Source organism: Macaca thibetana, chromosome 9 (assembly GCF_024542745.1).
Source record: "Macaca thibetana thibetana isolate TM-01 chromosome 9, ASM2454274v1, whole genome shotgun sequence".
Lineage (NCBI taxonomy): Eukaryota > Metazoa > Chordata > Mammalia > Primates > Cercopithecidae > Macaca > Macaca thibetana.
In genome coordinates this window covers 49,608,745-49,626,136 of record NC_065586.1, presented here as the reverse complement: position 1 = coordinate 49,626,136, position 17,392 = coordinate 49,608,745, and the positions used below count along the sequence as shown (strand labels likewise).

The following is a 17,392-nucleotide window of genomic DNA, read 5'->3' as shown; positions in this document are numbered from 1 at the left end:
ATTAGAATTGCATCATATGTAATAGGCATAATTTTCTTTTCTAGGATGCTGAGTATCTACATGGATACATTAAATATATTTATACGAGTTGCAACTATGCTAGCAACTGGAAGCAACAGAAAGAAATGAAGTGACTCAGCGTCTGGCTTCTCTGCTACATCAAACATCTTGCTTGTTTAATGGGGCAGATACGCATTAAATAGTTTGTACAAGCAGCTTTCATTGAAGTTTAGAAGATAAGAACATGTCATCATGTTTAAATGTTCCAGTAATGTGATGCCTCAGGTCTGCTTTTTTTTCTGGAGAATAAATGCAGTAATCGACTCCCAAATAAGCACACACATTTTCAATTCTCATGTTTGAGTGATTTTAAAACGTTGTAGTGAATGTGAAAACTAAAGTTTGTATCATGAGAATGTAAGTGTTTTCTGCTTTAAAATTTAGTAGGTTTGCTAAGTAGGTAAAATTTAGCAAACCTGTGTTTGCATAGTTTTTGGAGTGCAGAATATTGTAATTAATGTCATAAGTGATTTGGAGCTTTGGTAAAGGGACCAGAGAGAAGGAGTCACCTGCAGTCTTTTTTTTTTTTTTTTTTTTTTTTTTTTGATTAGTGAGGAGCCAGTAAGAAACACCTGGGTATTTGGAAACAAATGATCATTGTTACATTCATCTGCTGAACTTAACAAAACTGTTAATCCTGAAACAGACACAGATGATGCATTCTCCTGCTGTTGCTTCTCAGTGCTGTCTTTCCAATACAGATGTGGTCATGTTTGACTTGTTAGGAAAGTACAGAATGTTAATCATACAGAGAATCCTTGATGGAATTATATATGTGTGTTTTACTTTTGAATGTTACGAAAGGAAATAACTTTAAAGCTATTCTCAAGAGAAAATATTCAAAGCATGAAGTATGTTGCTTTTTCCAGAATACAAATAGTATACTCATGATTGCTAAGTGTTTTTTATTTTTGCATATTTATTGAACTGTCTAATTGAATACAGCTTGCTTTTGTCATCTCTTCAAGCTTTGAAGCCTTTATAGAAAAGCCTGTTTGTGGCTTACACTTGAAATTATGAAAGCAGTTTTTCTCCTAAGACTTTTGGTTTCTTGCATTCCTTCTAAGACTAAGCACTAAAAAGCAAAGCACACAGAACTAATTCTGTCTTAATGAAATATATCAACCCAAAAGCTTAATGAGGGAAATTCTTCACTGCTACACCATTACTTTCTTGAGACATTCGTAAGTTTTTTGATACAGAAGAGTTATTTTTGTCTTTTTTTTTTTTTTTTTTTTTTGAGACGGAGTCTCGCGCTGTGTCACCCAGGCTGGAGTGCAATGGCGCGATCTCGGCTCACTGCAAGGCTCCGCCTCCCAGGTTCACGCCATTCTCCTGCCTCAGCCTCCGAGTAGCTGGGACTACAGGCGCCCGCCACCACGCCCGGCTAGTTTTTTGTATTTTTAGTAGAGACGGGGTTTCACCATGTTAGCCAGGATGGTCTCAATCTCCTGACCTCGTGATCCACCCGCCTCGGCCTCCCAAAGTGCTGGGATTACAGGCTTGAGCCACCGCGCCCGGCCTATTTTTGTCTTTAATGAAGGAAAAGAAGTCTGTATGATGACTGAGATGATTGCTATTTTTGACAAATATTTATTACAGTAATCCAGAAGTAATAATCATCTCCAAGTACGTAGGATGCTTATTTCTGAAACAAAGGTTTCAGGCAGGTGGTGATGGGTCTTATTTTTCCTAGTGAATCATATGCATGCCATTTGAATAGGGATGTGTTCAAGAAAGCAACTTAGTTTCTTGCCAGTGTAGTATAGTGCAATGTGATAAGTACATGATACTTGTAGCTAGACTACCTCTATTTGAATCCCAACTCATTTCTTATGTGACCTTGGGCAAATTACTTAACCTCTGTGTGCCCAGTTTCCTCTCCTGTAAAATGAATATATTGGAACCTGTCTTATAGGGTTACGGTTAAATGTGCAGGCACTTAGTAAGCATTACATAAGTCTTAGCTATTGATGCTCTTTTTTTTTATTAGTAAAAATGTAAATGCCAATTTTCTATTTTTCTCCACCCCATCCTGATACCCATATCAGTATGATCTTAAAGTGCCTTGTTTTCTTTAAGTCACCTTTTAGAACCCAAAGTTTATGTCTTTTTTAAATTAATATCACTCACACACAAAATGATACAATTTCAGTGATGGTATCAGGCAGTTTATCTAGAAAACCAAGGGTTTTTTACTGTTTTACTTTTTTTTTTTTATTAGAGGGGTTCAGTTTGGTCTCGAATTGGGCTCAAACAATCCACTCACCTTGGCCTTCCTAAGTGCTGGCTTTACTGGCTTGAGCCACTGCCCCCATCCTGGGTTGGTGGTTGTTGTTGTTGTTAATGACATTATGTTATTGGACTTCTGACTTTGCTAAGCCAATGAAGACTATGTAAAATAACATATAAAAGGTGGCCGGGTGCGGTGGCTCACGCCTATAATCCCAGCACTTTGGGAGGCCGAGGCAGGTGGATCATGAGATCAAGAGATGGAGACCATCCTGGCCAACATGGTGAAACCCCGTCTCTACTAAAAATACAAAAATTAGCTGGGCGTGGTGGCGTGCGCCTATAGTCCAGGTATCAGGAGGCTGAGGCAGGAGAACCGCTTGAACTGAGGAGGCGGAGGTTGCTGTGAGCCAAGATGGTGCCACTGCCCTCCAGCATGGCAACAGAGCAAGACTCCGTCTCCAAAAAAATAAATAACATATAAGAGGTAAGCTGATATATAAAATGTGGTCATTTGTAAAATATACTAGTTGTAAAATGGCAATAGAAAAACAATCACTAGTTTCTTGGCTCTTGTTAACATACCACAGAGCAGTTTTGGTTTTTTTTTTTCTCATTCACAGCAAAGAGTAATGACCTGCAAAGGGATAGGCTTTAGGTAAAAAAGGAAAATGTCCATTTTTCATTTTTTGACATCATCTGAAATACTAAAGGATAAATGAAACGTTTTAAAATAATCCCAAGAAAAAGGCCCTTTGAGTTGTTGCTTAAAATGGTATCTACTGAACAGTCAGAAAACATGAATTTTTTATGTAACAGGTGCCATGCTAGCTGGGCCCAGGGGAGGCAATGATGAATAAAAGTAATTGCCTTCTAAAGCATATCAAATCCGTGTAAACACGGCCATAGGCCATTGGATGAGTGTCACAGAAAGGTAAGCAAAGTGAAATGCAGACTGAATAATAAGTTTCTAAGATGACCCAGGAGGAAATTTTTGAGAGTAAGAGTAGGTAAAGCACATAGAAAAAGGTAGTATGGGCATTTTATAAAATGGATGATTGATGGAGGAGGGTTGCAGGGAGAGATGGACAAAGTGGAAAAAGATGGTAAGAAATGGAAATTGTCTTGAAGCTGCATTTCCACTTGCTGCGGGTGTGTGCTTTGCCTGACACGTTAAAACCTCCAGGCGTGGTGGCTCATGCCTGTAATCCCAATGCTTTGGGAGGCTGAGGCAGGAGGATTGCTTGATCCCAGGAGTTCAAGACCAATCTGCACAACAAACCCATCTCTACAAGAAATTTTAAAATTAGCAGGATGCAGTGGCGCATGCCTGAAGTCCCAGCTACCGAGGAGGATTGCTTAAGCCTAGCAGTTCGAAGCTGTGGTGAGCTGCGATTGTGCCACTGCACTCCTGCTGGGCAAAAAAACCAAAAAACTAGGAAGACGGGTAGGCATGTTTCCCTTGAAATTGTATCTGGGTAAGATGTGTCCAGGTTAAAGGTACTGAAACTGAGTGATACCCAATTCTTGCATAATTCCATTGGGGTGGGATGGCCCAGCTACACTAGTAATAGCTGATGTTTGAATTGAACTCTTTGCCCAAAGTTTGATTTTTGCACAAGGTCATATGGCTGGGAAGAAGAATCAGACAAACTCCCTAACCAATTATGCCGGGAAGATGATAGATCTAAAACCGTGTTTGACACAGCTATATGAAAGAAAGCCAGCTTGTCTGTGAGTTAGCTGGAGGCCATTATCCTATTACAAACAACAAATTAACCCAGGAACAAAAAGCCAAATGCCTCCTGTTCTCACAAATGGGAGCTAAACATGGACATAAAGATGGCAGCAGTAGACACTGGGGATTCCTAGAGGAAGGAGTAGGGCAAGGGTTGAAAAATTATTGGACACTGTGCTCGGTATCTCGGTGATGAGATCATCGGTACTCCAAACCTCAGCATCACGCAATATACACAGGTAACAACCTGCAGAGGTATTCCATGAATCCAAAGTAAAAGTTGAAAAAGTAAAATTTTGTTTGAGAATCACAGAAGCACTATGTAAATTAAATAGGTTGAGGTTCTATTAAATTGTAAGTCACTTTTAAAATCTTGGGAATCAATATTCTGAGTAAATTAAAGGAAATAGAACGTGAACATTTTAGTTTTTTGTGAAAAAAAATTGACCTCAGTGAAGGATAATGGAAATCATCGTGCCTTCCTCACATCTATTTCTTAGGGTACAAAATAGTCCTTTGTTGTATTGCCCAGTCCACTCCGAGCTACAAATCAAACCCTTTTTTAAGGTCAATTTAATCAGTAACATGAAATCCTTCCTTAAATGCATTCCATTTTTAACTAGCACAAAATGGAAACGATTTTTCAGGAATAGATGAGAAAGCTACGACCTTGAGGACTTTGCGCCTTTAAAGTAAGATTCTTTTTGAAGCGGTTCAGGAAGATGGATGGTGAACATTCATTAACATTTGAGAACCGTGAAGAGAGTATTTTTGCCAGAGCAAAAATGAACCTAAATGGAAGACTGGTTGGGGAGGAGAATCATAAGGACCATTCTCGCCCGCATCTCATGGGCTGCTGCCCAGTTAGCATGAGGGGAGGCCTTGCACAAGCTCTTCCCCTCAGCCTCAGCATCCTATTCTGCCTCGTTTGCAGCTTGCATCAGAGTCACCCAGTGCAATGTCAGTCTTCTTCCTCAGGGGACTTCCCTCAGCCTTCCACCTTCCATAGAGAGCTTGATGGACGATGAGGTTGTTGCAGCCTCACTGGATACAGATAGAAGTGCGGGGATCCCTGTGGCTACACTCAGATAAAATTAATGTGTTCTGGCAGGACTGAATGGACATTTTTCCTCACAACCGTATACACAAGTTTAGTCGTTTTTAAACCTTCAATTTATGCTTTCCACTGGGCAATTTTGTAAAAGCGGCATGATGACCCACAGGTGTGGTGTCAGTGGGCCATCATCCCTCCAAGTTAACCCTCCATATGGCTGACGTGGATTTTCTCACCTATGTGTCCAGAGTGTTTACACAGTCAACAGAGAAAACAGGCCCATGGCCATCTCATTGGAGGAATGCTACAGGTTTATTTTATTTGCTTAGTAGTTGTATTATCTCATTTCTAAGATACAGCATTTTTTTGCATTTCACTTCTGAAGTGCATATTCTATTTCAGGATTTTTTTTTTTTTTCAAAACTAGAATGTCTTAAAGTCAGTGGCATTTTAAAATGGAAAAAATTCTTGGGTGGTTTTCTTTTTCCCATGATTTTCTAATACTTCACTGTCCTGTAAGAACAGGTATCTAAAGCATTGTCTTTTGATAAATGACCTCAGTAACTAATTATTACTTATGATTCAGAGGGGATCTTCTGAAGTACAAACAAGCTGACCCCACCCAGTTATGTACTTTTTTGAAGGTTTCTTTTTTTTTTTTTTTTTTTAATTATAAGCTTAAACAACAAAAATTTATTTTCTTACAGTTCTAGAGGCTTGAAATCCAAGTCCAAGGTGCCAGCATGTTCTGTATTTGGTGAAGGATCACTGTTTTTTTTTCTGAGACCGAAGTGCTGGCATTACAGGCATGAGCCACCACACTCAGTCAAGGATCACTTTCTAGCTTGTAGATGGTAGCCTTCTTGCTGTGTCCTCACATAGTGGCATAGGGGGAGGAAGAGAGAAGGCCCAGTTATGTACTTTTAAGTATGCAGGTTGAACGGACTGAGGTCAGCAATACAGAATGACTCCCAAACAGGAATATAAATGGACGTTAAGAGAGGGCACGTTACTGGTTTGATGTGATCTGTTAGTGAGTAGAGTGAGGGATTTAATAGGTTCATTCCATTTGGTACACCTTGAGGGAATGAACTCTTGGCACCAGCTGTGGGGAAACACAAGGATGAATGGCTGGAAACCCATCATTCTAGAAGACAGCATTCAATGAGCAGTGGGAGTGGGCAGTTGCCAGGAGGGATCTAATTCTAGTGAGAGAAGGCAGTGCTGAAGGCAGAAGCCTTTACTGTGGGTGGGGAATGTTAATCATTAGAAGCCACTGTTTTAAGAGATTAAATCAACATTTATTAGACACTCTAAAGTAGTACAAGAGTAGTTAAATGATAAGAAATAGCAACACACTTCAGTGACTCAAGGTAATTATAAAATCATTATCCGGAAACTACAAAAGGTTTATTCAGACTAATTGCCACAGGAGTTCAGAGGAAGGAGGCAAATACAAGGAGTGCATATCAAGACATCTGAGTCCACACATGCCAGCTCAGAAAGGTTGGTACTTTGTGAAAAGGGGAATGTCTGGCTCAGCTCGCATGTGTAGCATCATGGGGAGTTCCTGACCTCCTTTGCAGAGAACCCAACCTTCTGTGCCTGCAAGACCTTGACAAAAATGTGGGTATTCTTGAAAAGCTATAAAATGTCCTCCAGGACTCTGCTGTGTGACAATCAAATGACGCCACCCTTAACTACAGTTTCTCAGAAGATGCAAGCATGATTGCCTTCCTCATTTAAATAGAACAGTTATTTAAAAAGAAGTTGGAGAAATTATGATATGACTTTCACTGTTGTTAATTCTGAGTGGCAGAAAAAAAATGGGCATTTGATAAGAAAATGGGGCTTTTGGTATCTTTTTAAGTATATTATAGCTGCCCTTAAGTAATTTTTTTTAAAGGCAAAGTACAAATGGAGAGAAAATGAAAATTATGGAAACACTTTACGAGGAGCTTTCCAGACCTTGGAACTAGTGGAAAGGCCCAGGAAAGCAGAGAGTCTCTCCACCCTGCAGAACTGAACCCAGGGCCTTCAGCGTCCTCCTAGCCTGGCTCCTTCTGTGAGGTTGAAGTTTACCCCCAGAGGCCCTGGCTGCACCTCCCACATCCCTGCCCTTTCCTGGGGGTGCTAGGTGTGGGGGTGAAAATGCTGAGGCAAGGTGACACATGTCTGCTGGGAAGCCTGCTGTCAAATTGCAAAGTGCAGAACAGACGCCGACAAACAGGATCCATTCCAGCCCTACCTGCAGTTTTCCAGCTCTAAGCACTGGCAAAAGAGGAAAGCTTTGGCGCTGCTAATTCTCCTTTCTACACAACCTCCCTCCCTCCTGCCCGAGTTCCTCCCGCACTTGCTCTATTTGTCCTCTCACCTTTCTCTGTCAAAATCTGCACTTGGATATGGGCTTAGGATCAGTCCTTTGGACCTAAATTTCAGTGTGTGTGCTTCCTTTGCCTCAAATTGTGGCAAGAAAAATAGTCGTTCCCCATTAAAGCAGTATCAGCTATCTTTGAGCACAAGTGGGAGGTGGGGTACTTTTTGGAGGTGGGGTATTTTTTTGGAGACAGATTGCTGTTGAAAAAGGAAGGAAGATCAGCAGTCCCACCACTGGCTATATATTCTAGGGGAATGAAATCAGTATCTCGAAGAGATATCTGTATTTATCACATATATACATATAAACTATATTTATCACAACACTATTCATGATAGCCAAGATATGGAATCAAGCTAACTGTCCATTAACAGATGGATAAGGAAAATGTGCTATATATACACAATGGAATGCCACTCAAAAAAATGCCTTTAAAAAGAATGAAATTCTGTTACTAGCAACAAGGATGAACCTGGAGGACCTTATGTTAAGAGAAATAAGCCAGGTACAGAAAGACAATGCACGTTTTCATTTCCATATGGGATCTAAAACTCATAGAAGCGGAGAGTAGAATGGTGGTTACCGGGGCTGGTGGGTGGCAGGGAATGAGGAGATGTTATAAATGATGTGTATTTAAGGTGATGGATATGGTAATTAGTTTGATTCCATGATTCCACACTGTGTACATATAACATCACTGTGTCTGCCATAATACATTATTATAATTTATCAAAAAATAATTTTAAAAATAAACTTCATTATCATATTATAAATTAAATAATGAGAATTCTGCAGAAACTGGAAATCTAAGCCAGTGGTTACAAGGTTAACCAAAAAGATCCAGAAGTTAAAAAAAAAAAATCCTGGGAAAAAGTATTACATTTTGGATCAGTGTTAAGTTCAATTTCACTAGAATTTCAGGGTCAGAATGGCCTTGTTAATTGAGTGTTCTAAAGTCTTTTTTCCGTAGTCAGGTACGATGGCATGTTCTTATAGTTCCAGCTGCCTGGGAAGCTAAGGTGGGAGGATCACTTGAGCCCAAGAGTTTGCTGATGAAAAGAGTTCAACTCTGTAAAATATTTGAAGAGATTTATTCTAAGCCAAATATGCATGACCATGACCCATGACAGAACTCAGGAGATTGTGAGAACATGTGCTCAAGGTGGTTGGACTATAGCTTGGTTTTGTACATTTTAGGGAGACATAAGACTTCAATGAATGCAGGTAAGATGTATATTGGTTCAGTACAGAAAGGTGGGACAACTCGAAGGGCGGGGGGCTTCCAGGTCTTAGGTGGATTCAAAGATTTTCTGAATAGCAATTTGGTTGAAAGTTTATCTAAAGATCTAGAATCAATTGAAGGGATTGTGTGGGTTAAGATAAGAGGTTGTGGAGACCAAGGTTCTTCTTATGCAGATGAAGCCTCCAGGTAGCAGGCTTCAGAGAGAATAGATTATAAATGCTTCTTATCAGACTGGGTACTAGACTCTTAGTTAATTTTCTCCTGGATCAGGAAAAAGACCTGGAAAAGGATGAAAATCAATTCTATGGAATGTTGATTTTCCCCTCAAGAGACAGATTTGCAGGGCCATTTCAGAATATGTCAAAGAAATACATTTTGGGGGTAAAATACATATTTTTTTCAGGGCCTGCTAGCTGTCATATTGCTACAAAGAGTCTTTTGTCAGTCTTCAGGTCTCTATTTTAATGTTAACGCTGGTCGACTGTGCCTGAATTCCAAAGGGAGGACGGGTAACGAGGCCTGTCTTCCCACCCATTCCCATCATGCCTGAACTAGTGTTTCAGGTTTACTTTAGAATGCCCTTGGCCCAGAAGAGGAGTCCACTCCATTGGTTGGGGGTGGGGCTTAGAATTTACTTTTGGTTTACAAGTTTGAGGCTGCAGGGCACTGTTATTGCACCCGTGAATAGGCACAGTACTGCAGCATGAGCAACATAGTAAGAGGAGACCCTGTCTCAAAAAAGTAAAAGCCTTTTATCCTTAACTATTGTAATACTCAATTATAATAAACACGGGGGGGTAAGAAAAATTGAGAAAGGAAGGGAAAGCTATGTACCCCACTTCTGAAAATTGGCCACCTAAAATAATAAAAAAGTATGTTCATATTGCGTGGCACGTTTAACATTACACTCTCATCCAGTGAATCTGTTCCTCTACAGCTGCATCTACTATTTTACATTCAAAATAACAAAGGCACAGAGAAGTTGAGCAACTTGTGCTGGTCACACAGCTAAAACATAGGATAGCGCTGGTTAGAGCATGGATCGTGTGGCTGTGGAGCCTGTGCTTTTTAAGCAAGTGTGGGGGAGGTAGAAAGACACCAAATACAAGGGTCCTGAGTTCCCCACTTTAGGCTGAAACTTGGACTGGGTATGAAGGGTTGGGGGCAAAAGACAGAAACTCCAGAGAGAGAGAGAGAGAGAGAGCAAGGCCAAACATGAAGGGGGTATGCCCATCAAGGGCCCAGGGTCTGGTTTCACACATGCTTCAACACCAACCTAGAGTGGCCATCGGAGAATGAAAGACATTGCCTTCTAGTGTCATCTTTGTGGCATAGTGGACATCATGACATTTCAGCACATTCCCTGTGGAGGAGCCTGCAGGCCTGCTAGCTGCTGCCATAGTGAGGCAGGGTAGCCCTACCACCAATGCTGTCGTGGACAGATCAACCCAGGGTACAGGGAGACGTGAAACTGTAGCAGGACGAGTGGCAGACAAAACTCCTCAGACACCAAGTTAAAGGAGGAAGGGGTTTTTTTGACCAGGGGCATCAGCAAGACTCTTGTCTCAAGAGCCAAGCTCCCCGAGTGAGTAATTCCTGTCCCTTTTAAGGGCTCACAACTCTAAGGGGGTGTGTGTGAGAGGGTCATGATTGATTGAGCAAGCAGGGGTTACATGACTTGGGGGTGCACGCATCTTTAATTAGATGGGAACAAAACAAGATAGGGATTTTCACAGTGCATTTCTATACAATGTCTGTAATCTATAGATAACATAACTGATTAGGTCAGGGGTGCGGCACTGGGCTGTCTGCCTGTGGATTTCATTTCTGCCTTTTAGTTTTTACTTCTTCTTTCTTTGGAGGCAGAAATTCGGCATAAGACAATATGAGGGGTGGTCTCCTCCCTTATTCCCCCCTTTTGAGACTCTCACTCATTTTATTAGTGGGAGTTCCCACTTTCATTTTCACTACCCATGTCTTCTTGCAAGACAGATCCATAGTGATTCATATAGTACACTTGTGCTGAAGCATTTTGGTGAACTAAGTTAGCGATCAAGCTTTTTATCATTCGAAGAAGTACAGGTAGCAAACAAGGGAGCAGTAAGTAAGTTCCTATTACTATTATAACTCTTATTATAAGAGTTTTAAATCCTCCTACCGCTGGGAACCATTTTCTAAACATAGCCATAGGATCAAATCTATGTCACACTTGCATGGGCACATGTGCCAGTTTTGTCATATCTCTAACCATGTCTTCAACTACTTGCCCTTGATTATCTATGTGTAGGCACCAATTAGTAAGGTTAAATTTCCTACAGACCCCTCCTTCAGCTCCTAGCAAGTAGTCGAGAGCTAATCTATTTTGATAGATAGCACTTCTCATCTGAGTTTCTTGCCAGGCCAGAATAGTCAAGGCTCTGCCGGTTTTATTAGTGATTATTTTTAAGACAGCTTGTAACTGTATGATTCGGTTGATCATGTAAATGGGGGTCCAGTATCCCCAAGAGTCATCTTGTGCCTAAGTATCAGGTCTATAATATTGTATGATTCTCTCAGGGAGCCATTTATCATTTTTTCAATTTCTTATAGCTGTGCTTCTCTTTTCGCAGGAAGCATAGACAAGAAAGTCCAGGAGTTCATCTGTTTTTATGGGCAGTAGGAAGAAAGATGGTTTAATAATGCCAATGACACAACTACCTGCCCACTGGTCAGGTAATTTGGTGTAAGCTCAATGTCCACATATCCAATATAATCCAGTGGGTCTGTCTAGTCCCACTGGGACTCTGGGTGGGTCCACACAGTTTGCAACTTTGGGAATTTACTGAATGGATTTCTCTCTGGGTGATTTGAACTCCACCAAGTGATTGTTTTTGTGGTACCATTATATAGTTTCTGTCTCAGACAACTAAGTCCTCCTACGGGGTGAGTGAATTCTTTCCCTTCTCTAGCTATGCGATGTTGTCCAATAATTGAGACTTTTAGGACCTAGAAATCATTAGGATGATTCTTTTGAGCTGGGAATTCATCAGAAACTGGGTCTGTAGGTACTAATTCTCGGGCTTCCTATGGCCATTGATCTCTTATTACAGTTCCTCCACATACATAACATGAAGTGACATTGAGAGACTCGGCTACATGCTCGGCTAATTGCAAAAACAAATTTCTTGTTTTTCCTGGAATTTCTGGTACTGGCACTTTTAGTTTATCATAGAAGGTTTGAAATACTGGCTCAGGACAGCATTTATAAACTTTTTCTCAAACCACAATATTTATTTGAAGATCCAGTCTAGCTCCATCAATTTTTAGGGTTACATGTTCCCTTTTTTCCCAGCAAGGATCAAGGGGATTGGTTATTACTAGCTCTAAAGGGTCACACTGTCCCTTAATACAGGAAGGACCATTTTTTCCTTTCTGAAGATGGACTGGATCCTTTTCATTTTGTTTCTTTTTTTTTTTTTTTTCAATCCAAGTGGCCTAAATGACACAAGACCAGTATTTACATTTATTTCCACACAGTCCTAGTTTATGACAGATGTACTTATTTTCTGCCATATAGCCTCTTTTCTTTTTTTTTTTTTTTTTTTGAGACGGAGTCTTGCTCTGTCACCCAGGCTGGAGTGCAGTGGCCGGATCTCAGCTCACTGCAAGCTCCTCCTCTCGGGTTCACACCATTCTCCTGCCTCAGCCTCCCGAGTAGCTGGGACTACAGGCACCCGCCACTTCGCCCGGCTAGTTTTTTGTATTTTTTAGTAGAGACGGGGTTTCACCGTGTTAGCCAGGATGGTCTCGATCTCCTGACCTCGTGATCCGCCCGTTTCGGCCTCCCAAAGTGCTGGGATTACAGGCTTGAGCCACCGCGCCCGGCCAATATAGCCTCTTTTCTAATTAAGAGAACTACACCTTATTCCTAACTTATTACTATTAATGACAGCACAGGCATCAAATTTCAAGGTGACTTGTTTGGGAACCCTTTTTTTTTTTCTGTTTTGGCTAACACTTTACTCGTATCATTTACGAGCCCCTTCCAGTCTTCAGTTCTTAATCTTATTTTAAAAACTGTGGTCATGGGAGGCTCAGATGGGTCATAACACACATCAGGTTGGTCATTTCCTGGGCTACATACCTTGTATAGAATAACATTATACAAATTAGTTCTTTTTAGAGTTCCAGTACACTTATAACAACCATAAAATAATAGGACCATGGCAACCTTTTGTCCTACCTCAGTGACTTGATGTATACACTGGGAACAGCCCTCAGTCCGAGGAAGGTCAATTGAAGTCCCTACTGTACAAGTCCAAATTTTAAGGAAAATGAGTTCCACAATGAGTTTCCTCAAGCTTCGGCCATGTGTGGACCAGTCAGCTTCCGGGTGTGACTGCAGCAGGGCTTGTCGTCTTCTTCGGAGTCACTTCACAGGGCTTGGGGAAGCTGCTCTCATCCATGTGTTGCTCACAGTTTACTGATGTTTAAGGGTGGTCTCAGAGGTTGGGCCCACTTGAATAAACTGAGTCCAATGCCTCTACACAGTTATGTTCAACTGGGCTCTCTAATACCGGGAGCAAGGTGGTGGGGTTTAGGGTGTTGCAAACTTCAATGGTTATGTGGGGATTTTCGCATAGCAAGCTTTGGTACTTGGTTAATCTAGCATTTGTTAATCAATGATGTCCTTTGGCATTTATTAAAGTTACCACAGCATGGGGGGCCTTTATAATCAGGTTTACCTAAGGGTTAGTTTATCTGCTTCTTGTGCTAACAGGGCCATTGCTGCTAGGGCCCTTAGACCTGGGGGCCAGCCTTTGGAAACCCTGTCTAGTTGTTTTGAGAGATAGGCCAATGGCCTTTGCCAGGGCCCCACAGTCTGAGTTAAAACTCCAACTGCCATTATTTTCTCTTTCTGACACATAGAGTGTAAAGAGTTTTGTCAGGGCAGGTAGCCTCAGGGCTGGGACCAATGTGAGTTTTTCTTTTAATTCATGAAAACCTCATTGCTGTTGGTTGTAATAGATGTAGTTTATCTAATCTACATTTTTATTAACTGTCACCCACCAAAATATTGACTTAAATCTTGCAGCTATTTGATTTCCAGTTTTAAATTGATCTGGTATTCCTCGTGAGACTCCACTTGCGTCTAAATAGACATGAGAGTCGAAAGACCCATAAGGGGCTTCTCTCGCTTTTTGATGTCTTATGTTTTTTTCCTTCTGGGTGATGAAATGCCAGGGTGAAAGGGATAGCCAATTGGACTAAAGTACAACTGCCACTCCAGTTATTCAGCAGAGTGTCCAGCAAAGGTCCACCACAATACCACCACACATCTGCTCAGAGATGAACAAGGGCTGACTGATTGATAAACTCTTGAAAATTTTTAAGCTCACTGCATCCTTTCAGGTCTCCAAGGAACGCTGTTTCCTCCTTGTCATGAGAGACATGAAGTGAACTTAGCGTTGGGAGACAGAGGCTGGATGGCCCTCGGGGGCTGACCCACAGGGTGCTGGACTTTGGGATATAGCAGAGAGAGCTTGGCATGACTTGTTACTCCAGGCTGTAGAATTCTGGAAAAAAGCTACCATGCAGCCCACACCTGGTCGACTGGAGGACCACTTTAGTGGAAAGGGGACAATCTGGGCCTCTGACCTGCCATGTGCACAAGCATAACAATTGCTTTTATTTAACATGCAGATGGAATATTTGATCCATTTTAACCAGGCATTTGCATCTTGATATCCTGTCTTAATTGCTAAAGTTTGTTTTAAGTCTTTAACTTCTATGATCCTATAGTAAAATGAATGTATGATTTTAGGAAATTACAAAAACCAGTTGGGGCAGTCCATCTTTGCTCTTCAGCGGTCCACAGAACGTTGGACCAACTGTGGCATGAAAGCTGTACATCGGGGGCAAGACTCCCAGTTGGCACTGGGGTCTTTATCAAAATCTCCCTGGAATAAATGGTCCTAGTTTACTAATGCCCAGTCTGAGGACAGTCAGGAGGGACAAGAAGTACTTTTCTGAAGTAGAAAGCTGTCTTTGACTTGGCAAGTCCCCACAGGGTATAACAAGGCAAGCATTAAATGCAATAGTTTGGCCGGGCGCGGTGGCTCACGCCTGTAATCCCAGCACTTTGGGAGGCCGAGGCGGGCGGATCACAAGGTCAGGAGATCGAGACCACGGTGAAACCCCGTCTCTACAAAAAATACAAAAAATTAGCCGGGCGCGGTGGCGGGTGCCTGTAGTCCCAGCTACTTGGGAGGCTGAGGCAGGAGAATGGCAGGAACCCGGGAGGCGGAGCTTGCAGTGAGCCGAGATCGCGCCACTGCACTCCAGCCGGGGGACAGAGCGAGACTCTGTCTCAAAAAATAAATAAATAAATAAATAAATGCAATAGTTTGAGGCAAAATTGAGTTGGTTATGTTAACTAGATGGCCAGCAATAGAATGAGGAAAGAAGAAAGAGTAATAGAATAGATGAAAAGAGTTAAATTTTTCTTAGCTTTAGTTTGGGAGGGTTTTCCCCTGGAACTATGGCCCACGACTCTGGAGGGGGTGGCACTTTCTTGACTCAGGTGTGATGAGTCTATCCTTTTTTGCTGTACGAACAGCAGTCTTGTTGGTTAGCAGCACAAGGTAGGGTCCTTCCCAGGCTGGGTCGAGTTTTTCTTCTTTCCATCCTTTAATGAGAACGTGATCTTCAGGCTGGTGCTGGTTTACTGGAAATCCTAGGGGTGGTACATGTGCTAAAAGACTCTTAGTTTTTTTTGTTTTTGTTTTTTTTTGTTTGTTTGTTTTTTGTTTTTGTTTTTGTTTTGCGAGAAAGGAAAGTGGAAGATAAACCACGTATATAATTTTTAAGAAATGGACCTTTTGCTTTAAATGTGGGGACCTTGGCAGTGGACTTTATAGTCCTTACTGCCTTTTTACTGAGAAATTTCCTTTAGCACCTATTTTCATTAGTTTTTAAACCAAAGAAAGCCAAATACCATTTTATATTTAACAATGCTTCTCATATGATTTTTATACCAGATAAGCTAAATTTTATCTTTATATTAGTGTGTTATTAATGTTAAACCTAATTTTAATAAAACCTTGTAGACATATTTATCTAAATTTTTTTTTTTTTTTTTTTGAGACGGAGTCTCACTCTGTCACCCAAGCTGGAGTGCAGTGGCCGGATCTCAGCTCACTGCAAGCTCCACCTCCCGGGTTCACGCCATTCTCCTGCCTCAGCCTCCCGAGTAGCTGGGACTACAGGCGTCCACCACCTCGCCCGGCTAGTTTTTTGTATTTTTTTTAGTAGAGACGGGGTTTCACCATGTTAGCCAGGATGGTCTCGATCTCCTGACCTTGTGATCCGCCCGTCTCGGCCTCCCAAAGTGCTGGGATTACAGGCTTGAGCCACCGCGCCCGGCTATTTATCTAATTTTTAATGTTTGACCATAAGGTAAGATTTTATAGACTCTTTTTAACCTTTTATAATTTTTACTAAAGAGCAGGTTGGTGCTTTAAGAAAAACCTGTTATGCTTTTACTTTAATGTCCAGTTCACAGAAAAACTGGATGATACTTCTTTAACTTTAGCTAATATGTTTAGACACAGAATTTTCTTTGCAATTAACATTTTAAAACTTGCTTAAACCTTCAAAACAATAATTTTTTTTTAAATTTTTTAATGTAGGTAAAAATGTACATTCTTATGCCTCCTTATAATCCTTTTACCAAAGGTATATTTTACTTTTCTTATACACCTTGCACATAAACTGTTTGTTTTTTTCAATAGTTTTACATTCAGGAGGCCTAGTTACTTTTAAATTATACAACATTTTTTGCATAAGTTCTTTTTTTAACACACTTTTTTTATAACCTTTTTTTTTTTCTTTCACAACTTTTACAGGCAATTTTTCAACATGCCTTAACTTTCTGACTTATTACAAACGTTTCTTTCTTTAAACAACCAGTTAATTTATTTTAGGACAAGAATTTACCATATAACACTCTTTTTATATAAATTCGCCCCCTCCCCACCTTTCGTTTTTCAAAGATAATAACCATTCTTTTCCAAAGCAAACCTTTTTTTATGTCTGTGGACTAGACTGTCTAAGGCCACAAGAATAGAAATTACTATAATACATGTTATACTGTTAACTTTTAGCAAACTTTACTTTTGTTGAAAACCTTGTAAGTTTGGGATTTTAATTATCTTTTGCTATTAATAAGACCTTGTTTTGTCCAAATTAGAATTGGTATGATGGCTTTTAAAGGAATAGGGTACACTTTTTTTTTTCTTAACTACTTGTATATCTCTCTCTTTCTTTCTTTCTCTCTTTGACTTTGTCTCTCTCTCTTTGACTTTCCTTTTGCCTCTGTCTCTTCCTCTCTCTCTCTCTCTGCCTCTCTCTTTCTTTCTCTCTCTCTCCTTGACTCCCTCTTTGTCTGTCTCTTCCTCTCTCTGTCTGCCTCTCTCTTTCTTTCTCTCTCTCTCCTTGACTCCCTCTTTGTCTGTCTCTTCCTCTCTCTCTCTCTGTCTGCCTCTCTCTTTCTTTCTCTCTCTCTCCTTGACTCCCTCTTTGTCTGTCTCTTCCTCTCTGTCTCTTTCTCTCTCTCTTTGCCTCTTTTCCTCTCTGTCTCTTTCCTTTCTCTCTCTCTGCTGGTTTTTCCTTGCCTCAGCCAGCCGCTTATGCTGTTGTTCTCTCAAC

General features: G+C 40.9%; 2 protein-coding genes across 2 annotated transcripts in view; both read left to right on the top strand.

Moving 5' to 3' along the window:
- The window catches only part of GHITM (growth hormone inducible transmembrane protein), a 773,276-nt gene extending 772,325 nt beyond the window's left edge, over window positions 1-951 (top strand). The window contains exon 10 of the mRNA XM_050803879.1: window positions 45-951. Within this exon, the coding sequence (XP_050659836.1) occupies window positions 45-129 (85 nt within the window). The 3' untranslated portion in view covers window positions 130-951. The remainder of the gene's footprint in view (window positions 1-44) is intronic.
- RGR (retinal G protein coupled receptor) overlaps window positions 1-17,392 on the top strand; it is a 282,289-nt gene that overhangs the window by 166,919 nt on the left and 97,978 nt on the right. The window lies entirely within an intron of this gene.